Source organism: Crinia signifera, chromosome 19, assembly GCF_055691185.1.
Source record: "Crinia signifera chromosome 19, ASM5569118v1, whole genome shotgun sequence".
NCBI classification, from domain to species: Eukaryota; Metazoa; Chordata; class Amphibia; order Anura; family Myobatrachidae; genus Crinia; species Crinia signifera.
Window position 1 is genome coordinate 12,440,258 of NC_139226.1, and position 19,038 is coordinate 12,459,295.

At 47.1% G+C, this 19,038-nt stretch overlaps 2 protein-coding genes across 2 annotated transcripts in view; both read right to left on the reverse strand.

Moving 5' to 3' along the window:
- LOC146041446 (zonadhesin-like) overlaps window positions 1–19,038 on the reverse strand; it is a 155,783-nt gene that overhangs the window by 38,670 nt on the left and 98,075 nt on the right. The window lies entirely within an intron of this gene.
- LOC146042134 (serine protease inhibitor swm-1-like) lies at window positions 2,620–18,373 on the reverse strand. The gene is made up of 6 exons (XM_083162059.1): window positions 18,192–18,373; window positions 12,771–12,816; window positions 11,793–11,837; window positions 9,335–9,523; window positions 5,873–6,061; window positions 2,620–3,042 (listed from the first exon to the last, which is right to left on the reverse strand). The coding sequence occupies exons 2-6, from the start codon at window positions 12,799–12,801 to the stop codon at window positions 2,921–2,923; spliced, it is 576 nt and encodes a 191-aa protein (XP_083018185.1). The 5' UTR covers window positions 12,802–12,816; window positions 18,192–18,373; the 3' UTR covers window positions 2,620–2,920.

The window sequence follows — 19,038 nt, forward strand, 5'->3', positions numbered from 1 at the left end:
CTCCCGATGCTCAGCGCCATTAATAATTGTCACATTGGCAGATAGGTGAAGCTGCAGCACTACCCCACTCCCATGCACAAAATCTTCAGCTAAAAAAAAAAAAAAAAAAGATAGAGGGGGCCTAGGTATACTGACCCCTTGTGCCCCCATTATAATCCGGCCCTAGTATACAATATAATCTTTAGAAGTATAGTGGGTGTTTGTCATATGAATATAAATGGTGGTAGGACAAGAAGGAAATATACACATACAAATATATATGTTCCCTTAAGCTGATTTAGACTATTTTAGTTTCTAATATATGTTTTTCCCAATAGACAAAGGTCACTACTAGTCCAGTGATTTTCAACCTTGTCTTAATCCTGGGACAATACATTCATGGTTGAGGTACATGTAGTATAATGTTACAGTCTGAACTTTGCACCTATAAAACAGCGTGCTCAGGAGTTCTGTGGACTATATTGGCCGGGACTCCATCAGCGTTAGAGAAGCCTCATTCTTGGGTGAAACACTGACTGCAGAAGGAGGGGAAATGACCACTTCCCTTATGAATTGTTTGACGGTCAATGATAGTGGCCGATCCTTGGCCATTAGGGCAGATGGCCCTTTGGTGAATGTTTTATTTATTTTATGCTATTTTTTTCTTGTAAATATTTTTCTGGTCTCTAGATTTTCTCTAGGACCCGTTCTTCTCCCCGCCACCATAGATAGAGGAGGTTTAACATTTTTCCATGAGACAGGCCGCCCTCCTGTAAGAAAATAAAAATCTGACCCCTTTAACCCCAAACTTCTGTTGTCTGTGTCATTCTTTCGGATAAGTGGTATGAATGATGTATGGGTGCATCTGGCTGGGTAAGGTGTATGATTTACTTAATGATCATAATGGTTAGGATTACTGCCCCCTGAAGTCATGGGTTCAATTCCCACCATGGCCCTAACTGTGTGGCGTTACCACAACCAGAGAGGCATGATTTATACAACCACTAACACCACGTTAATACCCCAAACTGTCACTTCCTGTCAATCACTTTGCAGAGGCAACCTTGTGTATGGGTACACAGCGGCACCTTGACGCACGCACAATGTGAGCGCAGCACCTGCGCAGTCTGCTGATAATCGCTAAGTTCCCTGGAACATCGGCTTTGCATACTTCTCTTGAGCTCGGTACACACTGTCTGATATTCGTTAACAAAATGCACAATAACGATGGGAAGGGTTAGGCTGCAGGGGGAGAGGGTTAGGGTTAGGCTGCAGGGGGAGAGGGTTAGGGTTAGGCTGCAGGGGGAGAGGGTTAGGGTTAGGCTGCAGGGGGAGAGGGTTAGGGTTAGGCTGCAGGGGGAGAGGGTTAGGGTTAAGCTGCAGAGGGAGAGGGTTAGGGTTAAGCTGCAGAGGGAGAGGGTTAGGGTTAGGCATCTGGTAGATAGCATTAGGGTTAGAGCAGGCATGACCAAACTGTTGCCCTCCAGCTGTGGTAAAACTACATATCCCAGCATGCCTTGCCATAGTTTTAGCATTCACTAACAGTAAAACTGCGGCAAGGCATGATGGGACTTGTAGATTCACAACAGTTGGAGGGCCATAGTTTGGCCATGCCTGGGTTAGAGGGATCGGGGGAGAGGGTACATATATCTAACAAACCCACGTCAGGATTCTGACCATCGGGATGCCAATGTAAGTATCCCTCCTGTCAGCCATTGTAATTACCCCCAGTCTCTACGCCACACGTGGTACTGCCCTCATGATGCTTATGAGATGGATCTAATCTCCTCCCCTCTCACAACACATGACAGCCAATCAGCATCTTGAATAACAAGTAATTTTATTAATTTTGCAAAGCACCTGATTGGTCAAGTTCACCACTATCTGCGTATACTGTACGTCACTAATAGAGAGTGCGTGTATTAGGTCACCGTCTATTATCCACATGTAACAATATAACCATGTATCTTGTCCTGCTTATTGTACCTGAGTATATCATCCACCATTCCCGCACAGAGATGACAATTCATCATTACAATGCAGTTATTGGTTCAATGATTACTGTTATACAGAGACATAATAGGGAGGATCTCAGCTTTATTGTGATGTGAAGAGAACACACTGCATACAACAACATATATGTCTGTATCATTTCCCGTAACTGGATAGGTTACAGCGTTCCGGAGGTATACAGATTCCGTTAAAAAATGGGGCGGGCGATGACGTCATGTGACGTGCAGGCTTTGAGTTTGCATGGGGACGCCCATCGTTTTTCTGGTGCAACCACCTTTTTTGTGGGCACACCTAGGAAACACTGGGCATCCCCATGTGTCAGCCCCCTGTCCTCCCCCTGCCCATCCCCCTCTGTGTGAACGCCCCCTGCCCATCCCCCTCTGTGTGAACGCCTCGATGACTGGGATAGCCACCATCGTACAGCGCATGCATATATTTGGCTATACGAATGCACAGAGCCGCACCATCGGTCCCCGGTCCGAATACACTGGGGACCAATCCTTACAGAATCAGGAACTAAGATTGCACCACAAAGCCAGCAGGTTGTGAATTGATAGAAAACTTTGGGGTCAGCGCAGGCCATTCAAGGTCAAACATGCCCTCCCAGCTCATGTGCTGAAACCCCCCCCCCCCCCATGTGCGCTCCGGAGGGCAGAGCCCCTTAATTCCCGCCACACCACAATGGTCACACCCCTGGCACACATCCCCCCGCCCTTACTTTAAGAAGGACATTGTTTGGGAAGAACACAGTTTCCGTGGCCGTTGCGGACATATCCGGTCTTGCACTGGCATCTTCCAGGTAGGTGGCATTCCTTGGTGCATTTAATTTTTTGGTCCCAATTTTCACAGGTATTATTATAATTTTATTTATAAGGCGCTACAAGTGTTTTGCAGCGCCGTACAAAGAAACAATACAGGGAGACAAAACTTAGCATAACATTGAATAAATAACAAAAATACAGTACAAATAAAGAGCACCACAGTTCAATACACAAGGTGGGCATCTGGAAGGGCATGGCTTGTACTCCTCATTAGCATCAGGACAAACTCCTAAATTAGAAGAAGAAGAAGAAGACAATGAGTAATTATTAATTAATCTATTAGTAATAATAGACCATGACCTGTTATACTCAGGCCGTGGCAACTGCGAACAATTGGGGCCGGTGCCATTACTGTGGAACTGATGGCCGGGTGAGGATCATAGGATATACAGGAGGTAAATAGCCATGCCCTAGGTGCACACTGACAAAGGTCCACATGCCCTAGGTGCACACTGACAGAGGTCCACATGCCCTAGGTGCACACTGACAGAGGTCCACATGCCCTAGGTGCACACTGACAAAGGTCCACATGCCCTAGGTGCACACTGACAGAGGTCCACATGCCCTAGGTGCACACTGACAAAGGTCCACATGCCCTAGGTGCACACTGACAGGTCCACATGCCCTAGGTGCACACTGACAGGTCCACATGCCCTAGGTGCACACTGACAAAGGTCCACATGCCCTAGGTGCACACTGACAGGTCCACATGCCCTAGGTGCACACTGACAGGTCCACATGCCCTAGGTGCACACTGACAAAGGTCCACATTGGTAAACGGTTGACATGCACGAGGTCAAAAGTATGAGAAAGTCCCAAAAATCTTAAAAAACTTATGTCGACCTGTAAGTGTGTTAAGCATTGCCATGTCAATGTGGATTTTTTTTTATTGTGTTGACCTTTTGTCAGTGTCAACCTTGTGACTGTTATTGACCCAGTGTATGTTGACCTATACATTATTGATTTATCATCCATATCCCATGAAGGCCAAACACGGCCTCCCTGCACATGTGCTGGCCTATCTGGGTATGTAGGGAAGGGCAGAGACCCTTGGAACTTATGGACACTCGTTGCTGGACCCTTTCTTCCCACCAGAGTCCACAGCCCGCACTGAATACTGCAGCAATGGTCACAGCCCGCACTGTATACAACAGCAATGGTCACACCCCTGGCACACAGCCCACACTGTATACAACAGCAATGGTCACACCCCTGGCACACAGCCCACACTGTATACTGCAGCAATGGTCACACCCCTGGCACACAGCCCACACTGAATACCGCAGCAATGGTCACACCCCTGGCACACAGCCCACACTGTATACTGCAGCAATTTTCACACCCCTGGCACACAGCCCACACTGAATACCGCAGCAATGGTCACACCCCTGGCACACAGCCCACACTGTATACTGCAGCAATGGTCACACCCCTGGCACACAGCCCGCACTGTATACTGCAGCAATGGTCACACCCCTGGCACACAGCCCGCACTGTATACAACAGCAATGGTCACACCCCTGGCACACAGCCCGCACTGTATACTGCAGCAATGGTCACACCCCTGGCACACAGCCCGCACTGTATACAACAGCAATGGTCACACCCCTGGCACACAGCCCAGACTGTATACAACAGCAATGGTCACACCCCTGGTACACAGCCCGCACTGTATACAACAGCAATGGTCACACCCCTGGCACACAGCCCGCACTGTATACAACAGCAATGGTCACACCCCTGGCACACAGCCCACACTGTATACTGCAGCAATGGTCACACCCCTGGCACACAGCGCGCACTGTATACAACAGCAATGGTCACACCCCTGGCACACAGCCCGCACTGTATACTGCAGCAATGGTCACACCCCTGGCACACAGCCCGCACTGTATACAACAGCAATGGTCACACCCCTGGCACACAGCCCGCACTGTATACAACAGCAATGGTCACACCCCTGGCACACAGCCCACACTGTATACTGCAGCAATGGTCACACCCCTGGCACACAGCGCGCACTGTATACAACAGCAATGGTCACACCCCTGGCACACAGCCCACACTGTATACAACAGCAATGGTCACACAGCCCGCACTGTATACACCAGCAATGGTCACAGCCCGCACTGTATACAACAGCAATGGTCACACCCCTGGCACACAGCCCACACTGTATACAACAGCAATGGTCACACCCCTGGCACACAGCCCACACTGTATACTGCAGCAATGGTCACACCCCTGGCACACAGCCCACACTGAATACCGCAGCAATGGTCACACCCCTGGCACACAGCCCACACTGTATACTGCAGCAATGGTCACACCCCTGGCACACAGCCCACACTGAATACCGCAGCAATGGTCACACCCCTGGCACACAGCCCGCACTGTATACTGCAGCAATGGTCACACCCCTGGCACACAGCCCACACTGTATACAACAGCAATGGTCACACCCCTGGCACACAGCCCGCACTGTATACAACAGCAATGGTCACACCCCTGGCACACAGCCCACACTGTATACTGCAGCAATGGTCACACCCCTGGCACACAGCCCACACTGAATACCGCAGCAATGGTCACACCCCTGGCACACAGCCCACACTGAATACCGCAGCAATGGTCACACCCCTGGCACACAGCCCACACTGAATACTGCAGCAATGGTCACACCCCTGGCACACAGCCCACACTGTATACTGCAGCAATGGTCACACCCCTGGCACACAGCCCACACTGAATACCGCAGCAATGGTCACACCCCTGGCACACAGCCCACACTGAATACCGCAGCAATGGTCACACCCCTGGCACACAGCCCACACTGAATACCGCAGCAATGGTCACACCCTGGCACACAGCCCGCACTGTATACAACAGCAATGGTCACACCCCTGGCACACAGCCCGCACTGAATACTGCAGCAATGGTCACACCCCTGGCACACAGCCCGCACTGAATACTGCAGCAATGGTCACACCCCTGGCACACAGCCCGCACTGAATACGGCAGCAATGGTCACACCCCTGGCACACATCCCCCGCACTTACTTTTAGGAGGACATTGCTTGGGAAGAACACAGGCTCCTTCGCTGTTACGGACATATCCGGTCTTGCACTGACATTTTCCAGGGATGCGGCAGATCTCAATGCACCCTATTCCTTTGTCCCAATTATCACAGGTAGGTGGACAGTTGGAAGGACAATCCGTGTACTCCTCATTAGCACCAGGACAAGGGCCTAAATTAGAAGAAGAAGACAATGAGTAATAGACCATGACCTCTTACACTCAGGTCGTGTCAGCAGCCCACAAAGCTCACAAATCTGCAATGGACTCCGTTATTCAGACAGGAAGACGTGAGACAAGCGGAAAGTAATGAAAAACATTGGGGGATGGAACATGTTTGGAGGGACGTAAGGAAAAACAGGCTCTCTGCGCCCATGTTCTGTCCCTCACGTGTGTGCACAGAAGACCAGAGGACTCCAGAACATATATTATAGTGGACTTCCTCTTACCACCAGACCCAACAGCAGCCGCATGGACCACTACTCCAGAGGTAATGGTGACACTCCTGGCTTACAGAAGCGCCCGTAACTGCGTCTGTTGGCGGTTGCCCATCTGTGACTTTATTCCTGACATCAGTAGTTTGCGGAATAAGGCTCTATATCAAATTAAATTAAATGTAACAGTGTCTTCAATATGTGGGCAAAAATCAAGGTACTTGTTTCCTAGCACGGCGCCCGTCGGGGTTGATCGCATGCCTTAAGTTAAGGTACTTAACGCATGCGAAGGAAGCGATGGACGCAATTTTCTGTCAATTACAAGCTTAATTGCCGGTAAAAGTGAAAATCGTGTTGATCGCGTCCATTGCGATCAACGCAATTTTCCCATAGAAAACAATGTTAATTGAGTTTTTAAGGTAAAATCGCGTTGGTCGCGGGCCAAGCCGATTTTACATAGGAAACAATGGGAAATGGGCTAATATGGCCCATTTCTCATTGTATATGCCCCCGTCATGGGTATTAAATATGGTTAATGCCCCCCATTGTTAATGCCACTCCACTATTGACGTCAACCCGAAGCGTGGCGAGCGCAGCGAGCCCGTGAGGTGCGGCAGTTCGCGTCCTCCGATCCTTTTCATACCCCCACTATCCACGTCGGGCTTGGTGGCTCGCTGCACTCGCCACACTTTATAAAATCAACTCCACGCCGACGTGGATAGTGGGGCTATGAAAAGGTAGGAGGGCTCGCTACGCTTTGGGGTGGGGTGGCGTTAACAATGGGGGGGGGGGCATTTCAACCATGAGGGGGGGTTTTCAATTAAAAATTGGGGTTTTGGGGCTTTTTCATAGAAATCAATGTCAAATTGGGTCTCAGGAACTAATTTACATTGATTCCAATGTAAAAATTGCGTCCATCGCATGCGATTTGGTTGGCATGCGATGTGATTGAGGCGATTTTTGCGGCCGTGATCGATACAATCAAAATCGCGGGCGCCGTGCTAGGAAACAATACCATCAATAATTATTTTAAAATAAATAAAGTGTGTCTTCCCCCAGAGACAAGTGCCAGCACTGGTGCTCATAACCGACGCTGCTACAAGCTATATCAGAAATGAAAATGCAGATACAAGCACTGAGTTACTGCAGCCAGGGCTGGTGGGTCTGCTGCTGGGGAATCCACTGCATCCTGTTCCACATGGGCTGAATTTCCCAAGGGGATTGAGCTATAAAACATAATGTAGGCAACCCTTACTCATTTACTAAAGCTTCTAAAACAGACAAGTGCTGGTGTTGCCCAGAGCAACCGATCAGATTCTACATGTCTCTGTTACAGTCTAGGAAATGATAGACAGAATATGATTGGTTGGTATGGGCGCTCCTCCACTTGTTTTGGAAGCTTTAGTAAATCTATCCCAAGAGCTCTTCATTTCCCCCTGTTTGCTATGTACAGTATGGGATCGTCTTAAAATGATGGCAAAACATTTGACTGAATCACTACTGGTACCAGAAGTCCCAGGCTGCATTTGAGGGATTTGGGAATGGCAAGTACAGTTATCTGAATACCCATGGCTGCCAGAACATGCTGATATTGGTAGAACTCAGAGGTTAAAGTGAGGGGGAACTGGCTGGAACTGAGTTCCACCACCTCTAATAGTGATGGAACATTTTAATCTCCACGTTTTCCCTGCACTGTAATTCTCACAGAAAAGCATTCTAGTTTACAAGGTACTGCCAAAAACCCTACCACTGTCCCTGTCCCTACCTAATGGGGGGAGGGGAGGGGGTTTAATTAGGTGGCATAGAGAAATGAGTTCCCCCACCTCTGCATGACCACTTTATGCCCTGGTAGAACTGCAAGTACCAGCATGCCCCTAACCCCTCACCATAACCCTATTGGTAAACCTAACCCCTCAACCTACCATTATGCCCAATCCCTCCTCCTAACCCATACCTCCCAACATGACCTTTTCCAGGAGGGACAAAATGCTCTATTCCTGACCAGAGACAGTTGCAGAGGTAATGGCTGTAGCACAGTCCAAAATTTAAGCAGGTGAATTACACCAACTGCCACCCCAAACACAGTCCAGGAGTCACTGACAGTAGGTGCTCCCCTATTTGTATTTTCGATTGCCCCTCCTCTGCTACTGCCTCTGGCAATGAAATCCAGGCACAGACCGTTTTGTCCCTCCTGGAATGGGTCCCCTTCATTATGGACCCATAAGAGAATAGAGAGAGAGAAGTACCACCGCACTCGCCATTCCTACGAATGGGGTGCAAACTGCGCTCACACTTCCCAGGTTGGGGTGCAGTGGCCTGTGACCACACACTCTAGTAAATACAGCACTCACCATAATAAACTAACTCACCTTAATATACAAATAATCAAATAATGGTGTTTTGGTTCATGAATTAGTCAATGCATTTAAGCTTGCAGCCCATCGCCAAGGGACCCCATTTCACTGCAAGTCCGACACTAACAACTCATCTCTTGGGAAACTGGCATGCGATTTGGTTGGCATGCGATGCCAATCAAAATCGCGGGCGCCGTGCTAGGAAACAATACCATCAATAATTATTTTAAAAGAAATAAAATAAAGTGTGTCTTCCCCCAGAGACAAGTGCCAGCACTGGTGCTCATAACCGACGCTGCTACAAGCTATATCAGAAATGCAAATGCAAATACAAGCACTGAGTTACTGCAGCCAGGGCTGGTGGGTCTGCTGCTGGGGAATCCACAGCATTCTGTTCCACATGGACTTTGTCAAGACCAGATATGGGGAAGCATCAGCAGGTTGTGAAGGCATACAAAACATTTGGGGCCAGTGCAGGCCATAGAAGGTCAAATATGTCCCCCAGTGCATGTGCTCCCCAACCCCCCCCCCCCACCCACCCCCCGCCCTCCTGTGTGCTCAGGAGGGCAGAGTCCCTTACTTCCCGCCACACCACATAGCAGCCGCATTGGCTACAACAGCAATAGTCACACCCCTGGCACACATCCCCCGCACTTACTTTTAGGAGGACATTGCTTGGGAAGAACACAGGCTCCTTCGCTGTTACGGACATATCCGGTCTTGCACTGACATTTTCCAGGGAGACGGCAGACCTGACTGCACATTAGTCCTTTGTCCCAATTATCACAGGTAGGTGGACAGTTGGAAGGACAACCCTTGTACTCTTCATTAGCACCAAGACAAGGGCCTACAAGAAGAGAAATGAGAAGCTCACATATACGCAATGGACTCCGTTACTCATACAGGAAGACGTGAGACAAGTGCAAAGTAATGAAAAACATTGGGGGGCGGCACATGTTCGGTGGGACATAAGGATGAACAGGCCCTCTGCGCCCATGTTCTGTCCCTCACGTGTGTGCACAAAAGACCAGAGGACTCCAGAACATATATTATAGTTGACTTCCTCTTACCACCAGACCCAACAGCAGCCGCATGGACCACTACTACAGAGGTAATGGTTACACTCCTGGCTTACAGAAGCGCCCGTAACTGCGTCTGTTGCCATTGCCCATCTGTGACTTTATTCCTGACATCAGTAGTTTGCGGAAAAAGGCTCTATATCAAATTCAATTAAATGTAACAGTGTCTTCAATATGTGGCCAAAAATCAATAATAATTTTAAAAGAAATAAAATAAAGTATGTCTTCCCCCAGAGACAAGTGCCAGCACTGGTGCTCATAACCGACACTGCTACAAGCTAAATCAGAAACGGAAATGCAGATACAAGCACTGGGTTACTGCAGCCAGGGCTGGTGGGTCTGCTGCTGGGGAATCTGCAAGTGCCAGCAGTGGTTCTCATAACTGACGCTGCTACAAGCTAAATCAGAAATGAAAATGCAGATACAAGCACTGGGTTACTGCGACCAGGGCTAGTGGGTCTGCTACTGGGGAATCCGCAAGTGCCAGCACTGGTGCTCATAACCGTCACTGCTACAAGCTAATTCAGAAACGAAAATGCAGATAGAAGCACTGAGTTACTGCAGCCAGGACTGGTGGGTTTACTGCTGGGGAATCAACATCATACTGTTCGACATGAGCTGAATTTCCCAGGTGGGTTGCACTATCAATCAAAAATGGTACCAGTAATCCCAGGCTGCATTTCAGGTATTTGGGAATGGCAAGTACAGTTGTACTACAATTATCTGAATACCCATGGCTGACAGAACATGCTGATATCGGTAGAACTGCAAGTACCAGCATGCCCCTAAACCTAACCCTTCACCCTAACATTATGCCCAATCCCTCCTCCTAACCCCTCATTGTAACCCTTTATTGTGGACCCATACAAGAATAACTATATATTTAATCACATCCCCACTGTACAGGCCACACATATCCACTCTCTTTATTTTTCACATTTTCCATCCTCCTGACCCCTTGCCAAACTGCTGGGTCACCATATCATACAGCACACCAGGACCCTTTACATTCTGGTGGAACTAATGCCTATTTCCCTGTATATTGTAAGCTTGCGAGCAGGGCCCTCCTACCTTTGACTATCTGTAAATACCCAGTTTGTTGTATTATTGTCTCCTATTGTCTGGTTGTCAGATCTTGCTAATAAGAAATAACTGTTGCAGTCTGTTATTGAAAAACCGTAACTGTTACAATAAGTAAAGACAATAAACAGAAGTTTGAAATCCTGCACCTAAAGAACAGAGGGGCAGATTTATTAATCTTGGAGAAGAGATAAACTGGAGATAAAACGGAGAAAAGGTAAAAGGGGATAAAGCACCAGCCAATCAGCTGTGTTTGAAAAAGACAGTTGGGAGCTGATTGGCTGGTGCTTTATCTCCTTTTACCTTTTCTCCGCTTTATCTCCAGTTTATCTCTTCTCCAAGCTTAATAAATCTGCCCCAGAGTGTAATGCATTGTTACTGAACTTACTGGATCATTCAGTAAAGAGTTTGTTGGACATTAGAAGACACATAGACACATAGGTGCACTATTCTATTAAAGGCAAACAAAAGGGATGTACCCGTTTTTTTTTTTTTTTTTTTTTACCAAGTTTATTTTCTTGATCACATCAATTACAGAGCATCCTCTCCCAAAAAAAAAAAAAAAAAAAAAACACCATATTCACAATTGAAGCCATGAAAATGGGTAATTTATCAGGGATTTTTTATTTTGCCAAAGTCACTTTGCACTAGGACAAGCTTGTACTCTCTTTTACTAAGCTAAAGTATATTAATGAACCACTCTAAGACATCCTGACATAATTATAACTAGATCGGAGCTTCTTCACAGTTTTCGTCATTTTCACCAAAAAAGTGAAACTTCAGGCCTCTTGCCAGAACAGAAGATGTTGATTTAGATCAAAAAGCTTTTGCACGTTTCCTATTCAGGTCAAGTCACAACTTTCCCACACTAGCCGATTTTGAATTTCTCAATTTCAGGTTTTTCACTACGCCCTAATATATATATCTATGCATTATAGAACACTACATTTTACTGACCTGTTTCTGAGCCGTAGATGCCTTTCACCAAAACCAGACACAGGACTGAAGGGAAAAATAATAAGTTAATATTCTAATGATAATGTCACATATTTTAAATTATTTAAACAATTCTGCACATAACTCTCCTTCTACTTTGAAAGGAACAAACCACAGTGCGCACACTAACTAGTACTTTTCATTATTAATTGCTTCCACTTATATTGAGGGGAACAAAGTGGAACTGAGTTCCACCACCTCAAATGGTATTGGGAACTAGTTGGCCATCCACCACAGCCCCGCACAGTCATTGCAACAGAAAAGACTGTCGAAAAAGCTTCCGTTTTTGGCACGGCATGTGTGGTGTCAAGCCGTCACAAGGAACTCTTACTGTGGGTATAAAGTGTAAGAGGCACCACTACTGTGGTCATTGTGTATAAGCAACACTACTGTGTCATGTACAAGGAGTACTACTGTGTAGTGTAACATGAATAAGAGGCACTACTAAATGATGTGATGTGAATAAGGGGAACTACTATGTGTCCTAACGTTACTAAGGGGCATTACTATGTGGTATAATATGAATCAGAGGCACTATATGTGGTATAATGTGAATGAGATTGTGCTACCGCGTGTAGTTAGGTTTGCTTTTGCTTTATGTAAGATGGTGTTTTTTTTTATTCTGAAAAATTCTAAAAAAGTCTTATGTGAAAATGCTATAGCCTGCCGTCAGAAATTCGGGGGCCTAGGACTGAAAATTTGGGCAGGGATCCCTGAGATGGATCAGCGCCACCAGCTCATTGCAGCTGGGGCTCCGGGTGGCAGATAGAGAAAGCGCCGGCGACATTTCACATATGGATCCAGCCGCAAGCCAATCGGAGCTCACAGACCAACAGCCAATCTGGAGCCGCTGCTGTGGTGTCTCCTTTTTGGTTGCCGTTCTGCAAGTTCTGATTGACTCACAACCGAGCAGTGTAATGTAGTCATAACAAAACTCACCTGCTCCCACAAACTGAAGAACCGTCTTCATTTTCTCTTCTTATCACTGAAAGTAAATGTGAGTGTGAGCATTAATTGTCATCAGGAGAGAGTGAGATAAGGAGAGAGTGAGATAAGGAGAGAGTGAGATAAGGAGAGAGTGAGATAAGGAGAGAGTGAGATAAGGAGAGAGTGAGATCTCCCTGTATGCATATGCCTGCCACCTGACAGGCATATGCATACAGACACCGGGGGAGTAGTGGGGGCGGCCAGCGGCAGCGGTGGTGGGGGCGGCCAGCGGCAGCAGTGGTGGGGGCGGCCAGCGGCGGTGGGGACGGGCGGCGTGTGCGGTGAGCGCAGTGTACTTACACATAGCAGCAGCAGCGGGGACGGGACGCGCAGTGGCGGCTATTATATTTTTAAAATACTTGTCAAATGACCGGCCGCTCTCTGATTGGCCGGAGAGCTCTCAGCCAATCAGAGAGCGGCCGGTCATTTGACAAGTATTTTAAAAATATAATAGCCGCCACTGCGCGTCCCGTCCCCGCCGCTGCTGCTATGTGTAAGTACACTGCGCTCACCGCAAACGCCGCCTGCTGCCGCTGACCCCCCCCCCCCACCGCCGCCCGCCCCCACTACCGCCGCTGGCCGCCCCCACCACCGCTGCCCGTCCCCACTACTGCTCACCGTGGTTTTTTTTACATGGGATAAATCGCATGCGATTTATCCCATGTAAAAATGGCACATCAAGTGCCAAATTGTATGTGAGCCTCCCGGGGAGCTGCCGGGCGGCTCGCAGGTAAATTGGGTCCGACTTGTCCCTAGGACAAGTCGGCCTAATGTATGGGGGCCTTAAGACAAGTCGGCCTAATGTTTGGGGGCCCTAAGCTGGGAGTTGTATTGGGATGTTGCTATGGGCAACCAGTCAGAGGCCCTTATTCAGATCGGAACGGTACGGCCCGCGTGCGGCCGTACCGCCGATGTTTTTGGTCTGCACATGCGCAGAGGTGAATCTGCGCATGTGCAGCCCCCTTCGCCGCAGACGGATTTCGTCCGCCGCAAAGGGGGCGGATAGGGGCGTGAGAGGCATCATGCCCTCATTTCCCTATGTGTACGCCCCGCGTTTCATGGGCGTTCCCATGCAAACGCGGGGCGTATGCATGGTAATGAGGGCATGACGCCACTCATGGGGGCGGAAAGCTGACGTCGCCGGATGTCAGCTTTCAGCCCCCATACAAGCTACCACACGGACGATTGTCCGTGTGGTCTTAGCTTGCGGGAGCTGCCGCGGCGTGCGGACCTGCCTTCGATGGTCGACGACCATCGAATGCAGGGGGCAGCTCCCACCATGGTGGAGGCGTAGCCTCCACCATTTTAATGCGGATCGCCAGCCGTCCGTGTACGGACGGCCGTGGCGATCCGTAGGGTGGGCGGGGATTGGTTTGTGCGGCCGGAGCCCCGTGTGCGGCTCTGGCCGCACCAACCAGAATAAGGGCCAGAATCCGCTGATTAATTATTTAGCACCATTAATCTAGAAGCTAATACATAGTATCTGATTGGTTGCCTATAGCAACATCCCATCTGAAATAGATCCCTCATCTTATACCCCTTTCAGACAGAAAAGTCTGAAAATCCCTGCAAATACATGGCATTTCAAATGCTGGGTCATTTTGCCGGGAGCAGCCTGACCCCCTTCACACAGAAGAACAAATTACTGAGTTGAAAATTTCTACCTGGTAATTTGCTGAATAACACGGGTATTTCTTCTGTGTGAAAGGGTCAGCACGGGTCATAAATCCCGTGTCCTGAACCCTGGTCAATTCCAGGGTCGGAGACATGGGATTTACGACACGGGTGTGCTCTTTCACACAGAAAAAGGACCCGTGTTATTCACAAAATTACCGAGTGGAACTGCTTCACCCGGCAATTTTTTTTTCTGTCTGAAAGGGGTATTAGTAAATTTCCCCTATAGTGTGTGCCCAGCTTTAGGTATATTCTTGCCCCAGTAATAATACTGACATTTTCTAATATGTGAATCAGCTTTTCCAGCACGTCCTTAGTATCAGATGTGCGATTTGGTTCATTAGAAATCTGAAACCATCCGAATATTGCAGATCTGATCTGATTTCCGGTTCGGATATCAGAACCAAACTGATTCCCAGCTCAGATCACCCCGTGGTTCTGAATTCAGAGTTATAATCCAAATTTTAGATTTTGGGTTGCAAAATTATTCCACATTTCTATCTTTTTATCCATTTTAAAGAAATGCAAAACCCAAGAATCCCATAGAAATTCCAAATTCTGGACCACATAATTACGTGGTTTATTGATTGCTGTGACATTAGCACGCAGATAAAGGACCTTATTCTGGTTCACTCGCAAAGGCAAATTCCTTTTCACATGGACAAAATCATGTGCACTGCAGGTGGGGCAGATATAACATGCAGAGAGAATTAGATTTGGGTGGGGTTTTGTTTCAAAGTGAGATCTATATTGCAGTGTAAAAATAAAGCAGTCAGTATTTACCTTGCACAGAAACAAAATACCTCACCCAAATCTAAATCTCTCTGCACAAGTTACATCTACCCCCTGCAGTGCACATGGGGCCTTATTCTAGTTCACTCTTTCTGCCAAAATCCTTCTTAGATGGACAAAACCATGTGCACTGCAGGGGGGCAGATGTAACATGTGCAGAGAGAATTAGATTGGGGTGAGTTATTTTGTTTCTGTGCAGGGTAAATACTGGCTGCTTTATTTTTACACTGCAATATAGATCTCACTTTGAAGAAAAACCCACCCGAATCAAATTCTCTATGCACAAGTAACATCTACCCCACCTGCAGTGCACATGGTTTTGTCCATCTAAGAAGGAATTTGTCAAAAAGAGTGAACTAGAATAAGGCCCAAAGTTTTGTCCATTTGAGAAGGAATTTGCCTTTGTGAGTGAACCAGAATAATGGCCAAAATATGTAGAGTTTTTAATATAGTATATAATAATAATAATAATAATAATAATAATAATAGTCCCAACTGGGTGAGCAATTATGAGAGAGTGGAATCTAATCTAAAGTATATTATTATACCATATTGATATAATGGGTTTATGTAGTTAACATCTGCATTTAAATTATAATAGACTTTACAAGGATGGCTCATAACAATAGGGCAATATAATCACTTGTCCAATCACACAGGGATGCACATAAGCATTCCGATACATATGTCTGTGATTGGCTCATAGGGTAAAGAACTCTATCTCTATCTGGGAAATAAGAAAGGTCAAATATACTTTACAGCAGGCATGTCGGTACTTGTGTAATATCTGGGCGCCCGGTTTTTTCATTGTATTGCATCGCATCGCATGCAATATAGTGGCATACAATTCATGCAATGCGATTTTTCATTGTAAAGACCCGATTTTTAATTGTATAGTCACCCATGGGTGATTTCATACCCCCACTATCCAACTACGCATGGAGTTGATTTTATATAGTGGGGCGAGCGCAGCAGCCACCGAGACCGAAGCGAGGGGACACAGCCCGAAGCGAGGGGACGCAGAATACATGTAAAGTAATCCTCGCTTTGGGCTCGGTGCCTCGCTGCTCTCGCCACACTATATAAGATCAACTCCATGCGTAGTTGGATAGTGGGGGTATGAAATCACCCATGGGTGACTATACAATTAAAAATTGGGTCTTTACAATGAAATCGCATCGCATGCCTTAAGTAGTGGCATGCGATGAAAAAAAATCGGGTGCCCAGATAATACACAAGTACCGGCATGTCCAAACTGTGGCCCTCCAGCTGTTGTGAAACTACAAGTCCCATCATGCCTTACCACAGTTTTGCTATAAGTGAGAGCTAAAACTATAGCAATTCATGCTGGGATGTGTAGTTTCACAACAGCTGGAGGGCCACAGTTTGGACAGGCCTGCTTTACAGAGCTACAGGGGCCGATGCAGGATAAAATGACTGGGGGGGGCACCATGATAAAAGAGGGTTAAGGTGTAGGAGGGGCGGTGTTAGTGGTGCCAGTGTACATGCTAAGAGAGCGGCAGAGAGAGGGTGGGAATGGGATTAAAAATAGGCCCTGGCATTTAAAATACACAGGCCCACCATGGAGACAAAATTCACATAATGCCACACGGATTGAGCCAGAATTCACATAATGCCATACAGATTAAGCCAAAATTCACAATACTCTTCATAAACAGGGACATTGTCCACCAAAAGCGCGCATTAAACATTTACACCATAATGTCCATTACATGCCATTATGTATTATGCCAAACACCATAATGCCTATTAAAAATTATTCTACATAAGTGCTGCTTATCTACATGCTCATTGCCAAGGGTTCCATGCTCATTGCCAGAGTTTCCATGCTCGTTGCCGTGTGGGATTACATGCTCATTGCCAAGGGGGAATACATGCTCGCGGTAAATGGGGGACAGCCGCCAGGCAGAAGTGATAGCCACTGACAGTGGCAGAGCCTGACTGTATTCAGAGCACTGCAGGTCCCGGCTATTTGAAATAATACCGCTTTCACACCAGAAAATGCATTCCCAGGTTGGCCCCTTTTACACCAGCCTAGTCCCTGCATTTTCTGGTGTGAGGGGGAGCGAAAACCACCCCTCCCCCCCTTTAACCAGTTATCTCATTTAACCAGCTATATCTTCGGAACCAACTGACCCATTTACATGAGGCAAGTATCATATTGAGTTTTGAGTGGGCTTTGAATGATTTTGGTCCAGTGAAACTGGAACGTTTGGTTCCAGAGTAATCTGCCCTCAAAAAACATGAACAGCCATGAAATTACATTTCAAAAATAAAAAAATCGGTTTATCTGCAATATCTCTGGAACCGATTGACCGATATGGACCAGCCTGGTATCTTATTGACACAAGCTTCTGTGATGCCAGGGGGGGAACTGGCAGCCATCGGAACTGGGTGGGGGTCGGAATTAACAGGTCCCATATTATCCTATGGGGAAAAACATTACAGATTTGCCAGGCGATATCTCCGGTTCCCTTGGGGCTAGAGACACGGGGCTGGGCTCATTGGAAAGCCCTGGTCCTCAGCAACAAAATGAAATGACAAGGGGGGCACGTCATTTCAGGGGCCCCCCCCTGAATCCACCAATGCAGAGCTAAATCACCCCGGCTCACTAACTATGCGGATAGGTATAGCAATTTAAACCAATCACTACTGTCCAAGCAATACATCTGTGCACATGGTAAATATACTTTATGCAGGGATGTATCCTCCTGGCTCATTATACATACACATTCTATACCTTGGCGTATAAATCTATAGTCCAACGTTGCAGAGCCTTATATAATATATGCAGATTCTAAACAACATGAAACTATTTACAGACAGGCAATTTCAACCAAAAATTGTACTTGCAAGTTACGTGTGAGGGTAAAAATGGACAGGTACCTTCTGCTGAGGTCCCAGAAACCTTCCCAGTCGTCACCTTCGCCTTCTGCCTTCCTCCCACAAACTCTTGTCTCCCTCTGTGCTGTCCTGGATTTTTGCTACTTCTCAATTTAGCTCTTTTATTCAAGACCTCTCAATGAAACCAGCACATTCCCATTGTTTCCTTTGTAACTTTAACCATGTCAGGGGTGTATTTTGGTGTGATAGGATTTGGCTCCTGTTTATCAAATACTTAATTGAATTGTAAATGTACTTGATTACCCAGGAGCTGTGACCAATTGTGAGTTTGTAGTAATACAATTGGTTTCCTGGCGTCATCGCCTCTGGTCTGCAGTATAATTGAACATACTGGACAAAAGCTCGTTTGTATTTGCTAAACATATGCAGAGTTTTGGCCTGGGACTAAGGAACCCCAGTGTATACAGTATCTGCATATCATGTGGGCTATTATTCTATCACATTAAACTTGGGTGGGGTCCTGGGGTGCACACCAATTGAGAGGTGCGACCCTGCGGAGACCTTTCAGTAGAACTGCATACAAAGTCGAAGGTGCAGGTGCACAAATTAAACTCCCAATTTAAAAGTTTTGCAATAAAATTTTGCATTTTTAGCGAGGTTCTTCGCTTATTTATGGCCATAAGTAACGGCTTGCCCACCGCGTCCAGGTTTATTGGAGTGCTGGATTTTCATGTAATACATGTGAAGTAATACGCGTCCGCTCGCCACGCTTCGGGCTTGGTGGCTCGCTGCGCTCGCCACACTATATAAAATCAACTCCACGCCGACGTGGATAGTGGGGGTATGAAAAGGTTGGAGGACGCGTACCGCGAGGACGGGCGCCGTGATA

Coding starts and splice junctions, on each gene's coding strand:
- LOC146042134 (XM_083162059.1), bottom strand. CDS start 12,801: ATGAAGACGGTTCTTCAGTTTGTGGGAGCAG. Junction 11,838..12,770: donor TCTTCAGTTTGTGGGAGCAG/GTGAGTTTTGTT, acceptor TTTTCCCTTCAG/TCCTGTGTCTGGTTTTGGTG. Junction 6,062..9,334: donor CAAGCAATGTCCTCCTAAAA/GTAAGTGCGGGG, acceptor CTTCTAATTTAG/GCCCTTGTCCTGGTGCTAAT.